Source organism: Pristiophorus japonicus, chromosome 20, assembly GCF_044704955.1.
Source record: "Pristiophorus japonicus isolate sPriJap1 chromosome 20, sPriJap1.hap1, whole genome shotgun sequence".
Classification (NCBI taxonomy): Eukaryota; Metazoa; Chordata; class Chondrichthyes; family Pristiophoridae; genus Pristiophorus; species Pristiophorus japonicus.
The window spans coordinates 68,147,159-68,169,189 of NC_091996.1; the positions used below are offsets into that span (position 1 = coordinate 68,147,159).

The 22,031-nt window shown below is 46.2% G+C and overlaps 1 protein-coding gene across 48 annotated transcripts in view; it reads left to right on the top strand.

Annotated features, from left to right (window-relative positions):
* LOC139232545 (heat shock protein DDB_G0288861-like) overlaps positions 1-22,031 on the top strand; it is a 990,854-nt gene that overhangs the window by 952,808 nt on the left and 16,015 nt on the right. For 46 of the 48 annotated variants that reach the window (XM_070862910.1, XM_070862943.1, XM_070862956.1 and 43 more), the window contains one exon: positions 15,999-16,076. The exons of the other annotated variants lie outside the window; for them this stretch is intronic. In XM_070862910.1, the coding sequence (XP_070719011.1) occupies positions 15,999-16,076 (78 nt within the window). The remainder of the gene's footprint in view (positions 1-15,998; positions 16,077-22,031) is intronic. 48 annotated transcript variants of the gene reach the window in all.

Sequence of the window (22,031 nt, forward strand, 5' to 3'; positions counted from 1 at the left end):
TAATGTCCCTCCTTATTATTATGTTAATTTCCTCTTTAACCAGCAAATCTACCGCACCTCCTTTTTCTTTCTGTCTATCCTTCCTGATGTTGAATACCCCTGGATGTTGAGTTTCCAGCCTGGAGCCATGTCTCCGTGATGCTAATTATATCATATTCATTAATTGCTGCCTGTGCAGTTAATTCGTCCACCTTATTACGAATATTCCTCACATTGAGGCACAGAGCCTTCAGGCTTGTCTTTTTAACACATTTTGCCCTCTTGGAATTTTGCTGTAATGTGGCCCTTTTTGATTCTTGCCTTGGGTTTCTCTGCCCTCCACTTTTACTTTTCTTCTTTCTATCTTTTGCTTCTGCCCCCATTTTACTTCCCTCTGTCTCCCTGCATAGGTTCCCATCCCCCTGCCATATTAGTTTAGCTCCTCCCCAACAGCACTATCAAACACTCCTCCAAGGACATTGGTTCCTGTCCTGCCCAGGTGCAGACCGTCTGGTTTGCATTGGTCCCACCTCCCCCAGGACCAGTTCCAATGTCCCAGGAATTTGAATCCCTCCCTTCTGCACCACTCCTCAAGCAACGTATTCATCTGAGCTATCCTGCGATTCCTACTCTGACTAGCACATGGCACTGGTAGCAATCCTGAGATTATTACCTTTGAGGTCCTACTTTTTAATTTAACTCCTGGCTCCATAATTCATCTTGTAGAACCTCAGCCCATTTTTTACCGATATTGTTGGTACCTATATGCACCATTACAACTGGCTGTTCATCCTCCCGCTCCAAGATGTCCTGCAACCGCTCCTAGACATCCTTGACCCTTGAACCAGGGAGGCAACATACCATCCTGGAGTCTCGATTGTGGCCGCAGAAGCGCCTATCTATTCCCCTTACAATAGAATCCCCTACCACCACAGCTCTCCCACTCTTTTTCCTGCCCTCCTGTGCAGCAGAGCCACCCATGTTGCCATGGACTTGGCAGCTGCTGCACAGGAAGTAACGTCGGTTTCGAGCAGAAATGTACATAGCAGAACGTACGCGCCGGCTGCTGCTGCCCGACCTCAAATGACCCAGAGTCCGCCATCAATCGTTAATAGAAACTAAGAAACATAAAAACAGAAAATAGGTGCAGGAGTAGGCCATTCGGCCCTTCGAGCCTGCACCACCATTCAATAAGATCATGGCTGATCATTCACCTCAGTACCCCTTTCCTGCTTTCTCTCCATACTCCTTGATCCCTTTAGCCGTAAGGGCCATATCTAACTCCCTCTTGAATATATTCAATGAACTGGCATCAACAACTCTCTGCGGTCGGGAATTCCACAGGTTAACAACTCTCTGAGTGAAGAAGTTTCTCCTCAACTCAGTCCTAAATGGCCTATCCCTTATCATTAGGCTGTGTCCTCTGGTTCTGGACTTCCCCAACATCGGGAACATTCTTCCCGTATCTAACCTGTCCAGTCCCGTCAGAATTTTATATGTTTCTATGAGATGCCCTCTCATTCTTCTAAACTCCAGTGAATACAGGCCCAGTCTATTCAGTCTCTCCTCATATGTCAGTCCTACCATCCCTGCAATCAGTCTCGTGAACCTTTGCTGCACTCTCTCAATAGCAAGAACGTCCTTCCTCAGATTAGGAGACCAAAACTGAACACAATATTCCAGGTGAGGCCTCACCAAGGCCCTATACAACTGCAGTAAGACCTCCCTGCTCCTACACTCAAATCCCCTAGCTATGAAGGCCAACATATCATTTGCCTTCTTCACCACCTGCTGTACCTGCATGCCAACTTTCAATAACTGATGTACCATGACGCCCAGGTCTCGTTGCACCTCCCCTTTTCCTAATCTGCTGCCATTCAGATAATATTCTGCCTTCATGTTTTTGTCCCCAAAGTGGATAACCTCACATTTATCCACATTATACTGCATCTGCCATGCATTTGCCCACTCACATAACCTGTCCAAGTCATCCTGCAGCCTCTTAGCATCCTCACAGCTCACACCGCCACCCAGTTTAGTGTAATCAGCAAACTTGGAGATATTACACTCAATTCCTTCATCTAAATCATTAATGTATATTGTAAATAGCTGGGGTCCCAGCACTGAGCCCTACGACACCCCACTAGTCACTGCCTGCTATTCTGAAAAGGACCCGTTTATCCCGACCCTCTGCTTCCTGTCTGCCAACCAGTTCTCTATCCACGTCAGTACATTACCCCCAATACCATGTGCTTTAATTTTGCACACCAATCTCTTGTGTGGGACTTTGTCGAAGGCCTTTTGAAAGTCCAAATACACCACATCCACTGGTTCTCCCTTGTCCACTCTACTAGTTACATCCTCAAAAAATTCCAGAAGATTTGTCAAGCATGATTTCCCTTTCATAAATCCATGCTGACTTGGACCGATCCTCACTGCTTTCCAAATGCGCTCCTATTTCATCTTTAATAATTGATTCCAACATTTTCCCCGCTACTGATGTCAGGCTATCCGGTCTATAATTACCAGTTTTCTCTCTCCCTCCTTTTTTAAAAAGTGGTGTTACATTAGCTACCCTCCAGTCCATAGGAACTGATCAGAATCGATAGACTGTTGGAAAATGATTACCAATGTTATCCACTATTTCTAGGGCCACTTCCTTAAGTACTCTGGAATGCAGACTATCAGACCCCGGGGACTTATCGGCCTTCAATCCCATCAATTTCCCTAACTCAATTTCCCGCCTAATAAGGATTTCCTTCAGTTCCTCCTTCTCATTAGACCCTCGGTCCCCTAGTATCTCCAGAAGGTTATTTGTGTCTTCCTTCATGAAGACAGAACCAAAGTATTTCTTCAACTGGTCTGCCATTTCTTTGTTCCCCATTATAAATTCACCTGAATCTGACTGCAAGGGACCTACGTTTGTCTTCACTAATCTTTTTCTCTTCACATATCTATAGAAACTTTTGCAGTCAGTTTTTATGTTCCCAGCAAGCTTCCTCTCAGACTTTATTTTCCCCCTCTTAATTAAACCCTTTGTCTTCCTCTGCTGAATTTTAAATTTCTCCCAGTCCTCAGGTTTGCTGCTTTTTCTGGCCAATTTATATGCCTCTTCCTTGGATTTAACACTATCCTTAATTTCCCTTGTGAACCACGGTTGAGCCACCTTGTCCGTTTTATTTTTACTCCAGACTGGGATGTACAATTGTTGTGGGCCACACTACATCATAATTCTAAAAGGACAAAGGGTGTTAAAAAAACAAGCTTGAAGGCTTTGTGTCTTAATGCAAGGTGTATCCGTAATAAGGTGGATGAATTAACTGTGCAAATAGACGTTAACAGATATGATGTGATTGGGATTACAGAGATGTGGCTCCAGGATGATCAGGGCTGGGAACTCAACATCCAAGGGTATTCAACATTCAGGAAGGATAGAATAAAAGGAAAAGGAGGTGGGATAGCATTGCTGTTTAAAGAGGAGATTAATGCAATAGTTAGGAAGGACATTAGCTTGGATGATGTGGAATCTATATGGGTAGAGCTGCAGAACACCAAAGGGCAAAAAACATTAGTGGGAGTTGTGTACAGACCTCCAAACAGTAGTAGTGATGTTTGGGAGGGCATCAAACAGGAAATTAGGGGTGCATGCAATAAACGTGCAGCAGTTATCATGGGTGACTTTAATATGCATATTGATTGGGCTAACCAAACTGGAAGCAATACGGTGGAGGAGGATTTCCTGGAGTGCATAAGGGATACTTATCTAGACAATATGTCGAGAAACCAAAGAGCGGGGAGGCTATCTTAGACTGGGTGTTGTGTAATGAGAGAGGATTAATGAGCAATCTCATTGTGCGATGCCCCTTGGGGAAGAGTGACCATAATATGGTGGAATTCTACATCAGGATGGAGAATGAGTTAATTCAGAGACCATGGTCCAGAACTTAAAGAAGGGTAACTTTGAAGGTATGAGGCGTGAATTGGCTAGGATGGATTGGTGAATGATATTTAAGGGGTTAACAGTGGATGGGCAATGGCAGACATTTAGAGACCGCATGGATGAACTACAACAATTGTACATCCATGTCTGGCCTAAAAATAAAAAAGGAAAGGTGGCTCAACCGTGGCTATCAAGGGAAATCAGAGATAGTATTAAAGCCAAGGAAGTGGCATACAAATTGGCCATAAATAGCAATGAACTCGGGGACTGGGAGAAATTTAGAGCTCAGCAGAGGAGGACAAAGGGTTTGATTAGGGCAGGGAAAATAGAGTGCGAGAGGAAGCTTGCAGGGAACATTAAGACGGATTGCAAAAGCTTCTATAGATATGTAAAGAGAAAAAGGTTAGTAAAGACAAACATAGGTCCCCTGCAGTCAGAATCAGGGGAAGTTATAACGGGGAACAAAGAAATGGCAGACCAATTGAACAAGTACTTTGGTTCGTTATTCACTAAGGAGGACACAAACAACCTTCCGGATATAAAAGGGTTCAGAGGGTCTAGTAAGAAGGAGGAACTGAGGGAAATCCTTATTAGTCGGGAAATTGTGTTGGGGAAATTGATGGGAGTGAAGGTCGATAAATCCCCAGGGCCTGATGGTCTGCATCCCAGAGTACTTAAGGAGGTGGCCTTGGAAATAGCGGATGCATTGACAGTCATTTTCCAACATTCCATAGACTCTGGATCAGTTCCTATGGAGTGGAGGGTAGCCAATGTAACCCCACTTTTTAAAAAAGGAGGGAGAGAGAAAACAGGGAATTATAGACCGGCCAGCCTGACATCGGTAGTGGGTAAAATGATAGAATCAATTATTAAGGATGTCATAGCAGCGCATTTGGAAAGCGGTGACATGATAGGTCCAAGTCAGCATGGATTTGTGAAAGGGAAATCATGCTTGACAAATCTTCTGGAATTTTTTGAGGATGTTTCCAGTAGAGTGGACAAGGGAGAACCAGTTGATGTGGTGCATTTGGACTTTCAGAAGACTTTCGACAAGGTCCCACACAAGAGATTAATGTGCAAAGTTAAAGCACATGGGATTGGAGGTAGTGTGCTGACGTGGATTGAGAACTGGTTGTCAGACAGGAAGCAAAGAGTAGGAGTAAATGGGTACTTTTCAGAATGGCAGGCAGTGACTAGTGGGGTACCGCAAGGTTCTGTGCTGGGGCCTCAGCTGTTTACATTGTACATTAATGATTTAGACGAGGGGATTAAATGTAGTATCTCCAAATTTGCGGATGAAACTAAGTTGGGTGGCAGTGTGAGCTGCGAGGAGGATGCTATGAGGCTGCAGAGTGACTTGGATAGGTTCGATGAGTGGGCAAATGCATGGCAGATGAAGTATAATGTGGATAAATGTGAGGTTATCCACTTTGGTGGTAAAAACAGAGAGACAGACTATTATCTGAATGGTAACAGATTAGGAAAGGGGGAGGTGCAACGAGACCTGGGTGTCATGGTACATCAGTCATTGAAGGTTGGCATGCAGGTACAGCAGGTGGTTAAGAAAGCAAATGGCATGTTGGCCTTCATAGTGAGGGGATTTGAGTACGGGGCAGCGAGGTATTACTACAGTTGTACAGGGCCTTGGTGAGGCCACACCTGGAGTATTGTGTACAGTTTTGGTCTCCTAACTTGAGGAAGGACATTCTTGCTATTGAGAGAGTGCAGCGAAGATTCACCAGACTGATTCCCGGGATGGCGGGACTGACATATCAAGAAAGACTGGATCAACTGGGCTTGTATTCACTGGAGTTCAGAAGAATGAGAGGGGATCTCATGGAAAAGTTTAAAATTCTGACGGGTTTAGACAGATTAGATGCAGGAAGAATGTTCCCAATGTTGGGGAAGTCCAGTACGAGGGGTCACAGTCTAAGGATAAGGGATAAGCCATTTAGGACTGAGATGAGGAGAAACTTCTTCACCCAGAGAGTGGTGAACCTGTGGAATTCTCTACCACAGAAAGTTGTTGAGGCCAGTTCACTAAATATATTCAAAAAGGAGTTAGATGTAGTCCTTACTACTAGGGGTATCAAGGGGTATGGCGAGAAAGCAGGAATGGGGTACTGAAGTTGCATGTTCAGCCATGAACTCATTGAATGGCAGTGCAGGCTCAAAGGGCCGAATGGCCTATTCCTGCACCTATTTTCCATGTTTCTATGTTTCTATGTTTCCCTGGTGGAATGTCAGTCTCTCGTTACTGTGTTCCCTGTGTGTAGTGTCAGTCTTCGATAAATGTGTTCTCATGGTTAATTGTCAGTTTTTGTTATCAGTGTTCTCTCAGTGGCCTGTCAGTCACTGAAAACTGTGATCTCACGGTTAATAGAATAGAAATTTACAGCACGGAAGGAGGCCATTTTGGCCCATCGTGTCCGCGTCGGCCGACAAAGAGCTATCCAGCCTAATCCCACTTTCCATCTCTTGGCCCGTAGCTCTGCAGGTTACAGCACTTCATGTGCACATCCAAGTACTTTTTTAATGTGAGAGTTTCTGCCTCTACCACCCTTTCAGGCAGTGAATTCCAGACCCCCAGCACCCTTTGGGTCAAGACATTTCTCCTCAAATCTCCTCTAAACCTCCTATCGATTACGTTAAATCTTTGCCCCCTGGTTGTTGACCCCTCTGCTAAGGGAAATAGGTCCTTCATATCCACTCTATCTCGGACCCCCATAATTTTATACACCTCAATAAGGTCTCCCCTCAGCCTCCTCTGTTTCAAAGAAAGCAACCCCAGCTGATCCAATCTTTCCTCATAGCTAAAATTTTCCAGTCCAGGCAACATCCTCATCAATCTCCTCTGTACCCTCTCTAGTGCAAACACATCTTTCCTGTAATGTGCTGACCAGAACTGTATGCAGTCATGTGTCCTAACTTGTGTTTTATACAGTTCAAGCAGTTTAAACGTAACCTCCCTGCTCTTGTATTGTATGCCTCAGCTAATAAAGGCAAATATTCCATGTGCCTTCTTAACCACCTTAACTGCCTGGCCTGCTACCTTCAGGGATCTGTGGACCTGCACTCCAAGGTCCCTTTGTTCCTCTACACTTCTCAGTGTCCTATCACTTAATGTGTATTCCCTTTCCTTGTTAGCCAACCCCAAATGCATTACCTCACACTCCTCCGGATTTAATTCCATTTGCCACTGTTCTGCCCAACTGACCACTTCATTGATATCTTCCTGCAGTCTATAGCTTTCTTCTTCATTATCAACCACATGATCGATTTTAGTCTCATCTGTAAACTTCTTAATCATACCCCCTACACTCAAGTCTAAATCATTGATATATACCACAAAAAGAAAGGGATCTAGTACTGAGCCCTGCGGAACCCCCTTCAACCATTACTCTTTGCTTCCTGCCTCTGAGCCAATTTTGGATCCAACTTTGCCCTGGACCCAAGGGCTTTTACTTTCATAAGAACAATAAAAACATAAGAGATAGGAGCAGGAGTAGGCCGTTTGACCCCTCGAGCCTGCTCCGCCATTCAATAAGATCATGGCTGATCTGATCTTGGCCTCAACTCCACTTCCCCACCCACTTCCCATAACCCTTGACTCCCTTATCATTCAAAAATCTGCCTATCTCCACATTAAATATATTCAATGACCCAGCCTCCTCAGCTCCTTGAGATAGAGAATTCCAAAGATTCATGACCCTCTGAGAGAAGAAATTCCTTCTCATTTCTGTCCTAGACTCATTATTCTGAAACTATGCCCCCAAGTCCCATGAGGGGAAACATCCTCTCTGCATCTACCTTGTCAAGCTCCCTCAGAATCTTATATGTTTCAATAAGATCAGCTCTCATTCTTCTAAACTCCAATGCATATAGGCCCAACCTGCTCAACCTTTCTTCATATGACAACCCCTTCATGTCAGGAATCAACCTCGTGAACCTTCTCTGAACTGCCTCCAATGCTTTTATATCCTACCTTAAATAAGGAGACCAAAACTATAAGCAGTATTCCAGGTGTGGTCTTACCAACGGCCTGTACAGTTGGAGCATGGCTTCCCTACTTTTATACTCCATCCCCCTTGCAATAAAGGACAACATTCCATTTGGCTTTCTGATTACTTGCTGTACCTGCATGCTAACCTTTTGTGTTTTTGTGTTTCATGTACAAGGTCCCTTGCAGTCGGACTCAGGTGAATTTATAATGGGGAACAAAGAAATGGCAGACCAATTGAACAAATACTTTGGTTCTGTCTTCATGAAGGAAGACACAAATAACCTTCCGGATGTACTAGGGGACCGAGGGTCTAGTGAGAAGGAGGAACTGAAGGATATCCTTATTAGGCAGGAAATTGTGTTGGGGAAATTGATGGGATTGAAGGCCGATAAATCCCTGGGGCCTGATTGTCTGCATCCCAGAGTACTTAAGGAAGTGGCCCTAGAAATAGTGGATGCATTGGTGATCATTTTCCAACAGTCTATTGACTATGGATCAGTTCCTATGGACTGGAGGGTAGCTAATGTAACACCACTTTTTAAAAAAGGAGGGAGAGAGAAAACGGGTAGTTATAGACCGGTTAGCCTGACATCAGTAGCGGGGAAAATGTTGGAATCAATTATTAAGGATGAAATAGCAGCGCATTTGGAAAGCAGTGACAGGATCGGTCCAAGTCAGCATGAATTTATGAAAGGGAAATCATGCTTGACAAATCTTCTGGAATTTTTTGAGGATGTAACTAGTAGAGTGGACAAGGGAGAACCAATGGATGTGGTGTATTTGGACTTTCAAAAGGCCTTTGACAAGGTCTCAAATAAGAGATTGGTGTGCAAAATCAAAGCACATGGTATTGGGGGTAATGTACTGGCGTGGATAGAGAATTGGTTGGCAGACAGGAAGCAGAGAGTCGGGATAAACGGTTCCTTTTTGGAATGGGAGGCGGTGACTAGAAGAGTGCCGCAGGGCTCAGTGCTGGGACCCCAGCTCTTTACAATATACATTAATGATTTGGATGAAGGAATTGAGTGTAATATCTCCAAGTTTGCAGATGACACTAAACTGGGTGGCGGTGAGAGCTGTGAGGAGGACGCTAAGAGGCTGCAGGGTGACTTGGACAGGTTAGGTAAATAGGCAAATGCATGGGAGATGCAGTATAATGTGGATAAATGTGAGGTTATCCACTTTGGTGGCAAAAACACGAAGGCAGAATATTATCTGAATGGCGGCAGGTTAGGAAAAGGGGAGGTGCAACGAGACCTGGGTGTCATGGTTTAACAGTCATTGAAAGTTGGCATGCAGGTACAGCAGGCAGTGAAGAAGGAAAATGGCATGTTGGCCTTCATAGCTAGGGGATTTGAGTACAGGAGTAGGGAGGTCTTACTGCAGTTGTACAAGGCCTTGGTGAGGCCTCACCTGGAATATTGTATTCAGTTTTGGTCCCCTAATCTGAGGAAGAACGTTCTTGCTATTGAGGGAGTGCAGCGAAGATTCACCAGACTGATTCCCGGGATGGCTGGACTGACATATGAGGAGAGACTGAATCAACTGGGCCTTTATACACTGGAGTTTAGAAGGATGAGAGGGGATCTCATAGAAACGTGTAAGATTCTGACGGAACTGGACAGGTTAGATGCAGGAAGAATGTTCCCGATGTTGGGGAAGTCCAGAACCGGGGGACACAGTCTTAGGATAAGGGGTAGGCCATTTAGGACTGAGATGAGGAGAAACTTCTTCACTCAGAGTGTTGTTAACCTGTGGAATTCCATGCCGCAGAGAGTTGTTGATGTCAGTTCATTGGATATATTCAAGAGGGAGTTAGATATGGCCCCTATGGCTAAATGGATCAAGGGGTATGGAGAGAAAACAGGAAAGGTGTACTGAGGGAATGATCAGCCATGATATTATTGAATGGTGGTGCAGACTCGAAGGGCCAAATGGCCTACTCTTGCACCTATTTTCTATGTTTCTATGTAAGAACCCCCAGATCCCTCTGCAATGCAGCATTTTGTAATCTCTCCCCATTTAAATAGTAATTTACTTTTTTATTTTTCCTACCAAAGTGGATAACCTAACATTTTCCTACATTATACTCCGCCTGCCAAATTTTTGCCCACTCACTGAGGCTATCTATATCCCTTTGTAGATTCTTTACAGCCTCCTCACAACTTGCTTTCCCACCTATCTTTGTACAACTTGCTTTCCCTCTTATCTTTGACCAGTCTACCATGTGGGACCTTATCAAAACCTTGCTAAAATCCATATACACTACATGAAACACACTGCACTCATTGACCCTCCTTGTTTCCTCCTTAAAAAAAGTCAATTAAGTTCGTCAGACATGACCTTCCCTTAACAAATCTGTGCAGATTGTCCTTGATTGATCCGTGTCTTTCTAAATGAAGATTTATCCTGTCCCTCAGAATTTCTTCCAACTATCCAACCACCAAGGTTAGGCTGACTGGCCTGTAATTACTCAGTCTATCGCTTTCTCCCTTTTTAAATAAAGGTACAATGTTAGCAGTCATCCAGTCCTCCGGCACCACACCTGTAGCCAGAGAGGATTGGAAAATGACGGTCAGAGCCTCTGCTATTTCCTCTTTTGTTTCTCTTAACAGCCTGGGATACATTTCATCCAGGCCTGGGGATTTATCTACTTCCAAAGCTGCTAAGCCCCTTAATACTTCCTCTTTCACTATGTTTATTTAATTTAATATTTCACACTCCTCCTCCCTGATTGCAATGTCTGCATCACCTCTCTCTTTTTGAAAACAGATACAAAGTATTCATTAAGAGCCATATCCACGTCTTCTACCTCCACACAGAGATTACCTTCATTGTCTCTAATAGGCCCTATTCTTTCTTCAGTTATCCTCTTGCTCTTAAGGTATTTATAAAACATCTTTGGGTTTTCCTTGATTTTACTTGCCAACATGTTTTCATGCTCTCTCTTTGCCTTTCTAATTTCCTTTTTAATTTCACCCCTGCAATTTCTATACTCTTCTGGAGTTTCTGCAGTATTAAGCCCTCAGTATTTGTCATAAGCCAGGGTCTCTAGATTTGTTAGTCCTACCATTTTTCTTTAAGGGAACATACTTGCTCTGAGCCCTCCAGATCTCCTCTTTGAATGCCTCCCACTGCTCTGACACTGATTTAACTTCAAGTAGCTGTTTCCAGTCCATTTGGGCTAAATCCCATCTCAGCTTAGCAAAACTGGCTTTCCCCAATTGAGCACTTTTATTCCTGGTCTATCTTTGTCCTTTTCCATAACTACCCTAAATCTAACTGAATTATGATCACTCGCACCAAAATGCTCTCCCACTGCTACCCCTTCCACCTACCCAGCTTCATTCCCTAAAACTAAATCCAGAAAAGCCCCCTTCCTTGTTGGGCTTGTTACATAATGACTAAAAAAAGTTCTCCTGAATACATTTTAGTAATTCTGCACCCTCTATAATATTCACACTACCTTTATCCCAGTTAATATTAGGGTAGTTTAAACCCCCCCACTATTATTGCCCTATAGTTTTTGCACCTCAGAAATTTGACTGTTTGGGGGGCTATAATACACTCCCAACAGTATGAACGCCCCTTTTTTGTTCTTCAATTCAACCCATATGGCCTAATTTGATGATCCTTCTAACATATCATCCCCCCTCACAGCTGTAATTGTTTCTTTAATCAATATTGTAACCCCCCCTCCTTTTTTGCCCCCTTCTCTATCCCATCTGAAAACCCTGTAACCATGGTTGAGCTGCCAGACCTGCCCTTCTTTCAGCAATGTCTCAGTAATAGCTATAATATCATACTCCCAAGTGTCTATCTGTGCTCTCAGCTTATCTGCCTTATTCCCTATACTCCTTGCATTGAAGTCATATCATAGTCGGTTCCTCGAACGATGATGACTTGCTTCCACACCAAAAGGGATGGAGTTTGCAGATATTTCAATGAAGGACCCAATATTCCAGTCCTGAACTCCAGGTGTGGAAGATGCCTGTGCGTGGATTTTTTTAACGTATGGTGACTGTTGCACATCAACCACGACACGGGCTTGACAGAGCTCGGCCTTTATCGAATGGCATGGGTTAACCAGGACGACTGGAGACCTGCTCTGCTGCACAGACCTAGTGCGCACACATATCACAATGTGGGTTGCCCCATGCTACTCCTGGGCTCTCGGCTCTTCTGGGTTCCGTACCCCCATTTGCCGCACCTCCGCCACGAGCTCTCGCCACTCCTCCGGCACAAACATTCGCCACACCTCCGCCACAATCTCTCGCTGCTCTTCCACCACAAAACATTCGCCGCACCTCTGCCACAATCTCTCACCGCACCTCCACACCAAACATTCGCCGTACCTCCGCCATGATCACTCGCCGAATCTCAACCATGATCTCTCACCGCTCCTCTGCCCCGATCATTGAGGCGGAGAAGCAGCATTGTGGCTTTATATACCATTTAGCACTGATAAACTCCCTTGTCTATTTTCGAGTCCTTGTTTCCTCTGTCTTCCAAATTCACTTTCTACTTTTTTGCTTTCCAATTTCAGCTTTGCTTCTCTCCCTTCTGAATCTATTCTCAGGTTCCCATCCCCCTGCCAAGCTAGTTTAAACCCTCCCCAACAGCACTAGTAAACCCCCCTGCGCAGATATTGGTCCCAGCTTGTACAGGTCCCACCTCCTCCAGAAACGGTCCCAATGCCTCAGGAATCTAAAGCCCTCCCACCTGCACCAACTCTCCAGCCACTCATTCATCTGCTCTATCCTACTGTTTCTGTACTCACTAGCACGTGGCACCGGGAGTAATCTGGAGTTTACTACCTTTGAAGTCCTGCTTTTTAATCTCTCTCTCAGCTCCCTAAACTCTGCCTATAGGACCTCATCCCTCGTTCTACCTATGCCATTGGTAGTATATGGACCACGACCTCTGGTTGTTCACCCTCTCCCCCCAGAATGCCCTGCAGCCGCTCGGTGACATCCTTGACCCTGGCACCAGGGAGGCAACATACCATCTTGGAGTCATGTCTGTGGCTGCAGAAACGTCTGTCTGCTCCCCTAACTATCGAATCCGCTACCACTATTGCTCTTCCACTCTTCATCTTCCCCTCCTGTGCAGCTGAGCCACCTGTGGTGCCGTGGACTTGGCTCTAGCTGCACTCCCCAAAGGAACCATCGTGGGGTGGCAGCTTACAAAACGTGCTATCCATGAAGGTCTCAGCCTTGCGGATGCACCGCAGTTACTCCAGCTACTGCTCAAGTTCTGAAATACGGATCTCGACCTGCCATAGCTGGTGACACTTCCTGAACACGTGGTCATCCAGGCCACGAGAAGCTCCAAGACTTCCTTCATAGCACAGGATGTGCACTCCACGAGAGTGGAGTGGAGGTTTTTGGTAACTGTGTTCTCTAGGTGGAGTGTCAGTCGCTGGTAACTGTGTTCCCTGGTGGACTGTCAGTCGTTGGTTACTGTGTTCCCTGGTGGAGTATCAGTCGCTGGTTACTGTGATCCCTGATGGAGTGTCAGTCGCTGGTTACTGTGTTCCCTGATGGAGTGTCAGTCGCTGGTTACTGTGTTCCCTGGTGGAGTGTCAGTCGCTGGTTACTGTGATCCCTGATGGAGTGTCAGTCGCTGGTTACTGTGTTCCCTGATGGAGTGTCAGTCGCTGGTTACTGTGTTCCCTGGTGGAGTGTCAGTCGCTCATTACTGTGTTCTCTGGTGGAGTGTCAGTCGCTCGTTACTGTGTTCCCTGATGGAGTGTCAGTCGCTGGTTACTATGTTCCCTGGTGGAGTGTCAGTCGCTGGTTACTGTGTTCCCTGGTGGAGTGTCAGTCGCTGGTTACTGTGTTCCCTGGTGGAGTGTCAGTCGCTAGTTACTGTGTTCTTTGGGTGGAGTGTCAGTCGCTGGTTACTATGTTCCCTGGTGGAGTGTCAGTCGCTAGTTACTGTGTTCTTTGGGTGGAGTGTCAGTCGCTGGTTACTGTGTTCCCTGGTGGAGTGTCAGTCGCTGGTTACTGTGTTCTTTGGGTGGAGTGTCAGTTGCTGGTTACTGTGTTCCTGATGGAGTGTCAGTCGCTGGTAACTGTGTTCCCTGGTGGAGTGTCAGTCGCTGGTAACTGTGTTCCCTGGTGGAGTGTCAGTCGCTGGTTACTGTGTTCCCTAGTGGAGTGTCAGTCGCTCGTTACTGTGTTCTCTGGTGGAGTGTCAGTCGCTGGTTACTGTGTTCCCTGATGGAGTGTCAGTCGCTGGTTACTATGTTCCCTGGTGGAGTGTCAGTCGCTGGTTACTGTGTTCCCTGGTGGAGTGTCAGTCGCTGGTTACTGTGTTCCCTGGTGGAGTGTCAGTCGCTAGTTACTGTGTTCTTTGGGTGGAGTGGCAGTCGCTGGTTACTGTGTTCCCTGATGGAGTGTCAGTCGCTGGTTACTGTGTTCTTTGGGTGGAGTGTCAGTTGCTGATTACTGTGTTCCTGATGGAGTGTCAGTCGCTGGTAACTGTGTTCCCTGGTGGAGTGTCAGTCGCTGGTAACTGTGTTCCCTGGTGGAGTGTCAGTCGCTGATTAATGTGTTCCTGATGGAGTGTCAGTCGCTGGTTACTGTGTTCCCTGATGGAGTGTCAGTCGCTGGTAACTGTGTTCCCTGGTGGAGTGCCAGTCGCTGGTTACTGTGTTCCCTGATGGAGTGCCAGTCGCTGGTTACTGTGTTCAATGATGGAGTGCCAGTCGCTGGTTACTGTGTTCCCTGATAGAGTGTCAGTCGCTGGTTACTGTGTTCCCTGGTGGAGTGTCAGTTGTTGGTTTCTGTGTTCCCTGATGGAGTGTCAGTCACTGGTAACTGTGTTCCCTGGTGGAGTGTCAGTCGCTGGTTACTGTGTTCAATGATGGAGTGCCAGTCGCTGGATACTGTGTTCCCTGATGGAGTATCAGTCTTTCATTAATGTGTTCTCACAGTTGTGTGTCCGTTGTGGTAACTGTGTTCTCTTGGTGGCCTGTCAGTTTCTGGTAACTGTGTTCCCTGGGTGGAGTGCCAGTCTCTGATAACTGTATTCCCAGTGTGGAGTGTCCGTTTCTGATTACTGTGTTCTCACAGTTGAGTGTCAGTCGCTGGTAACTGTGTCCCCTGGTGCAGTGTAAGTCTCTAGAAACAGTCTTCCCTGTGTGCAATGCTTTCTCGCGGTTGTGTGCCAGTTTTTATTAACTGCGAATTCTCGGTCCAGCCTCAGTCTCTGATAACTGTGTTCCCTGATTGGATGGTCAGTCACTGGCCACTGTGTTCCCTGTGAGGAGTGTCAGTCTCTGGCAACTATGTTCCCTAGTGAAGTGTCAGTCTCTGGTAACTGTTTTCCCTAGTGGAGTGTCAGTCTCCGATAGCTCTGTTCTCACAGATGAGTGTCAGTTTTTGGTGACTGTGTATTAGACATTAGTAACTGTGTTCTCTGGTGTTTTGTCAGTCTCTGGTAACTATCTTCCCTGGATGGAGTGTCTGTCCCTGGTAATTGTGATCCCTGCTTGGAATGTCAGACTCTGGTAACTATGTTCCCTGGTGTAGTGTCAGTCTCTAGTAACTGTGTTCCCTGGTGGTGCCACAATCTCTGATAACTCTGTTCCACCAGTGGATTGTCGATCTCTGGTAATTGTGTTCCCTGCGTGGATTGTTAGTTGATGGTAACTGTGGTCCCTGGGTGGAGTGTCAGTCTATGGTAACTGTGGTCACTGGATGAGTATCAGTCTCTGGTAACCATGTGCCCTGGTGGCCTTCTGGCAATAATGCATTGCCCAATTCTTATAGCTGGCTAGGACAGCAGCTTACTTTTACCAATATTGGTTTCTCCATCACTGGTCAACTCTGCCGATTATTTAAAAAATATTCCTTTAAGTCAAGAAACTTACTGTTGGCTATAATATTGAGCAGAGTTAAGTCTTAAAAGAGATTTCATAATTTTTGGGTGCTGATATGGAGTATAATTTATACGTAAATTGCGTTCAGAATAATAGAAAATTAGTTGTAGATTGAACAGGCTTGTGTAATCTCAAAAATAACGCGATGTTTCAATCTTTCTTTTTCCTCGTTCTACTTTGGAATATAGAATGTCTTCCCCAATAGATTACGATGATATGTATACTGAAGAAAATATTGATACCTCTACATTGTTAATTGAAACACCGTAAGTAGAAAGTGTCAGTCTGTTAATCTCAAACTGTCAGTGCTGTGAGTTCATCGAATTAAAGCCAGGTTGATTTAGCTATCAGTAGTAGACTGTTTGTTGGAGGTGCTACAGAGATATTGATGCCAATTTTGATAACCAGGTGCAAAACAATTTTAAATGGTTAAGTACTGCTGCAAATTCCACCAGAATGAAAAGGACTAATATCGCTTTGTTTTCTAGCATGTCTATTTGCATAATTAGTCCCATGGCCAAGTGCAGACTTGGACAGGTCTAGAGAAACGACTAGTGGTAGAAGTAAAACATTGCATGACAGTAAAATATAAGCCCAGAAATTGAGCTGCTTCCTGCCACCTGGTAGCACTGGAATCCTGGTGTAAAATGGCAGCCGCCACTCAAGCACCTTTCTCTGGCACGAGACCCGGTGGCCGGCATCTTGGTGAGGGCCCTAGCGCTGCCAATAGTAGCTCTGGTCCTGGAGATGCAAATGGGGAGAGCATGATATCAGTCAGCATGCAACACCGAATTAACGTCACGCTCTGCAAACTTAAACCTTAGCTCTGAGTTTAGCGCTGGGTCCTAAGCTTCCTCTGAAAAGTGAGCGTGCAGCAAACTGACAGAGACACTATTAGCATTTCTTTAAGGGACACACACATCTTTCAGATAAGTTTGCATTTAAGTGTTTGGACTGTTTTTTTTCATTTTATTGAAATAGTGGCTTGGTGCAATATATGTAAAAAGATTTTTTGAGTGTGCAGGGAATGCTGCTGGACACTTGCAAGGCCTCGGATGGTAAAGGAAGGCCTCTGAGAAGACAGAAAATACTGGAAATACTCAGCAGGTCAGGCAGCATCCATGGAGAGAGAAACAGAGTCCACGTCTCAGGTCGAGATGCAGCCTGACCTGCTGAGTATGTCCAGCATTTTTTGCTTTTGTGTCAGATTCATAACATCCGCTCGCAGAGGGAAGAGAAAGGCACAGAAGAGGAAGACGCATCTATGCTGGGGCCTCAACTATTCACTCTATTTAAGAACATAAGAAATAGGAGCAGGAGTAGGCCATTTGGCTCCTTGAGCCTGTTCTGCCATTCAATAAGACCATGGCTGATCTGATCTTGGGCTCAACTCCATTTCCCTACCCACTCCGCATATCCCTTCACTCCTTTATCGTTTAAAAATCTGTCTATCTCCACCTTAAATATATTCAATGACCCAGCCTCCACAGCTCTCTGGGGCAGAGAATTCCACTGATTTACGACCATCTGAGAGAAGAAATTCCTCCTCATCTCAGTTCTAAATGGGCGACCCCTTATTCTTCAACTATTTATTAATGATTTAGCTGATGGGATAGAAAGCCACATATCCAAATTTGCCAATGACACTATGATAGGGGTATTGTAGACAGTGTAGATAAGAACATAAGAAATAGGAGCAGGAGTAGGCCATACGGCCCCTCGATCTTGGCTGATCCGATCATGGACTCAGGTCCACTTTCCTGCCTGCTCCCCATAACCCCTTATTCCCTTATCGGTTAAGAAACTGTCTGTTATACTCGTAATAAAGTAACGCAACTGAGTACTGTAGACAGTGAGTAAGCGTGACCTTAGCTCCTTTATTTAAACTCCAGAGTGCTGGTACAGCATGGGAGGCCTGCTTATACACAGTGCTCCCAAGGGATGCTGGGATCCTTTGGGACTCCAACAGGTAGGCCCTCTGGTGGCGGTATGATACAGGTTGCCTAGGGTTATATACATAACATCATTCCCTCCTAAAGTCAATAGTACACTTATTTACAGGGTGAGACGATCTGGGGCTTTTCGCTCTTCTGTAGATCATCTCGGTACAAATGCCGGTGTAGGTGAGTTGGTTGGTTCTTTGCTAAGCTGCTGGGCAGCTGGCCTTGCCGGGCTGCTAGGGATGGTGAGTTCAGCTTCATGGTCAACCGTGATGTCGTTGCTCGTGGCTGTTTGTGAATCGCAGTTTGGTTTGGTCCAAATGCTTTCTGCAAGTTAGTCCATTGGCAAGTTATACCTGAAACACCCTACTCCCTTCTTTGGCTATGACAGTACCAGCAAGCCATTTGGGACCGTGTCCATAGTTGAATACAAATACAGGGTCATTGACTTCAATATTGCGTGACAAGTTTGCGCGATCATGGTACAGGCTTTGCTGATGCTGCCTGCCCTCGACGTGATCATGGAGATCAGGGTGGACAAGAGAGAGCCTTGTTTTGAGCGCCCTTTTCATGAGCAGCTCGGCTGGAGGAACCCTGGTGAGCGAGTGGGGTCTGGTGCAGTAGCTGAGCAGGACTCGGGACAGGCGAATCTGCAGGGAGCCTTCCGACACACATTTCAAGCTTTGCTTAATGGTTTGGACTGCCCGTTCTGCCTGGCCGTTGGATGCGAGTTTGCTTGAGGCAGATGTGACGTGCTTGATCCCATTGCGGGTCATGAATTTCCTGAATTCAGCACTGGTGACGCACGGCCCATTGTCACTGACAAGGACATCAGGTAGGCCGTGCGTGGCAAACATGGCTCGTAGGCTTTTGATGATGGCAGTGGACATGCTTACAGACATTATTACACATTCAATCCATTTTGAATAAGCATCCACAACAACCAAAAACATTTTGCCTAGAAATGGGCCCACAAAGTCAACGTGGATCCTAGACCACAGTTTGGAAGGCCATGACCACAAACTTAGCGGTGCCTCTCTGGGTGCATTGCTCAGTTGAGAGCAAGTGTTGCATTGGCGCACGCATGACTCTAAGTCTGAGTCGATGCCGGGCCATCACACATGGGATCTGGCTATAGCTTTCATCATTACTATGCCTAGGTGGGCACTGTGTAGGTCGCGTATGAACGTTTCCCTGCCTTTCTTAGACAAAACCACGCGATTACCCCACAAAAAACAGTCCGCCTGTATGGACATTTCGTCTTTGCGCCGCTGGAATGGCTTGATCTCTTCATGCCTCTCCGCTGGGATGCTGGACCAGCTCCCATGGAGGACACAGTTTTTTTTACCAGGGACAGTAAAGGATCCTGGCTGGTCCAGGTCCCGATCTGGCGGGCCGTAACGGGTGACTTTTCATTTTCGAATGCATCCATCACCAAGAGCAAGTCTGCAGGCTGTGCCATTTCCACCACGGTGGTGGGCAATGGTAGCCGACTGAGAGCATCAGTTCTCTGTGCCTGGTCTGTGGCGAATTACATAGTTGTATGCAGACAGCGTGAGCTCTATCTTTGGATGCGGGCAGAGGCATTGGTGTTAATCCCTTTGCTCTCTGAATATAGCGATATGAGCGGCTTATGGTCGGTTTCCAGCTCAAACTTGAGACCAAACAAATACTGGTGCATTTTTTTCACCCCGTAAACACATGCCAGAGCTTCTTTTTCAAACATGGTGTAAGCCCTTTCGGCCTTGGACAAAGTCCTGGACACATAGGCGACCGGTTGCAATGTTCCCGATTCATTAGCTTGTTGTTACACACACCCGAAGCATTGCAAGCAAGCACTAATCGTTTACATGGGTTAGACAGAACAAGCAGTTTGTTGGAACATAACAGATTTCTGGCTTTCTCAAAAGCAGCCTCTTGTGATTTCCTCCATACCCAGTCATCTCCTTTGCGTAGTAGCACATGTAGGGGTTCTAGTAAGGTGCTTAACCCGAGTAGGAAATTACCAAAATAGTTCAGGGGTCCCAGGAATGACCGCAGCTCCGTCACGTTCTGTGGTCTCGGCGCGTTCTTGATGGCCTCCGTCTTAGCGTTGATGCCGTCTGCCGCGATTCTTCTCCCTAAGAACTCGACCTCTGGCGCCAGGAAAACACACTTCGAGCGTTTCAACCTGAGTCCCAGACGATCTAGCCGACTTAGAACCTCTTCCAGGTTCTGCAAGTGTTCGATGATGTCCTGACCTGTGACCAGTATGTCGTCCTGGAAAATCACGGTGCGCGGAACCGACTTTAGCCAGCTCTCCATGTTCCTTTGGAAAATAGTCGCAGCCGATCGAATCCGAAACGGGCATCTATTCTAGATGAACAGACCTTTGTGCGTGTTGATGCAGGTGAGGCCTTTTGACAATTCCTCCAGCTTCTGCGCCATGAAGGCCGAGGTCAGGTCCAACTTGGTGAATGTCGTTCCTCCAGCCAGGGTCGCAAATAGGTCGTCTGCCTTGGGTAGCAGGTACTGGTCCTGTAGCGAAAAACGGTTAATCGTTACTTCATAGTCCCCACAAATTCTGACTGTGCCGTCGCCTTTGAGAACCGGAACAATCGGATTGGCCCACTCGTTGAACTCCACCGGCGTGATGCTGCCTTCTTGCTGCAGCCTGTCCAGCTCAATTTCCACTTTCTCTCACATCATGTATGGCACCGCCCATGCCTTGTGGTGGATGGGTCAATGTACCGGGAACCAAGTGGATCTACACCTTCACCCCCAAGAAACTTGCAATGCCTGGCTCAAACAACGACAGGAACTTGCTCAGAACCTGGGCACATGAGGCGTCGTCGACGGACGAGAGCGCTCGGATGTCATCCCAGTTCCAGCGGATTTTTCCCAGCCAGCTTCTGCTGAACAGTGTGGGGCCATCTCCATAGTGGGAATTCGTGCACTACTCCATCATAAGAGAATTTTACTTCTGCACTACCAATAACAGGAATCAGCTCTTTGGTGTAAATTCTTAGCTTGGTATGAATGGGGCTAAGCTTGGGCCTGTGTGCCTTGTTGCACCACAGCCTGTCAAAGGCCTTTTTGCTCATGATAGACTGACTCGCACCCGTGTCCAGTTCCATGGATACTGGAATTCTGTTCAGTTCAACTTTTAACATGATCGGTGGACATTCCGTGGTGAAGGTGTGTACCCCATACACTCCTGCCTCCTCGGTTCGAGTCACTCGTTCAGCCTGATCCACCATGGATCGATCTTCCTCTGCAACATGTGGTTTGCAGGGTTTGCAGCTCGTCTGAAGCTGCATAGTGTTTGAAGCGGCATTGATAGGCTCGATGATCACCTCCGCAGCGCCAACAAGGTGTTAACTGCCTTGCATTAACGATTGATGGCGGACTCTGGGTCATCTGAGGTCGTGCAGCTACTGGCGTGTACGTTCTGCCATATGCATTCCTGCCTGAAAACGACGTTAGTTTATGTACAGTACTACCGAAACCTCTTTATGCTGCAAAATTTGTTTGGTGTTATCACTGGTGGACATAAATGCCTGGGCTATCGTTATGGCTTTGCTCAGATTCGGAGTTTCAACAGTCAATAGTTTGCGAAGGGTAACCTCATGGCCAATACCAAGCACAAAAAAGTCGCTTAGCATTTGCTCCAGGAATCCATCGAATTCGCAATGTCCTGCAAGGCGCCTCAGTTCGGAGACGTAGCTCGCCACTTCCTGGCCTTCAGACCGTTGACACGCATAGAATCGATACCTTGCCATCAAAATGCTTTCCTTCGGATTTAGGTGCTCCCGGACCAGCGTACACAGTTCTTCATAGGATTTGGTTGTTGGTTTCACCGGAGCTAGAAGATTCTTCATGAGGCCATACGTTGTTGTCCCACAGATGGTAAGGAGGATCGCCCTTCGTTTGGCAATGTTCTCATCCCCTTCCAGCTCGTTGGCCGGCAAGTATTGGTCGAGTCTCTCCACGAAGGCCTCCCAATCGTCCCCTTCTGAGAATTTCTCCAGGATACCAACAGTTCTTTGCATTTTCGCATGGTTGTTCGTTATCTTGTCGCCAATTATTATACTCATAATAAAGTAATGCAACTGAATACTGTAGACAGTGAATAAGTGTGACCATAGCTCCTTTATTTAAATTGCAGAGTGCTGGTACAGCATGGGAGGCCTGCTTATATACCGTGCTCCCAAGGGATACTGGGATCCCTTGGGACTCCAACAGGTAGGCGGTGAGATACAGGTTGCCTAGGGTTACATACATAACACTGTCTATCTCTGT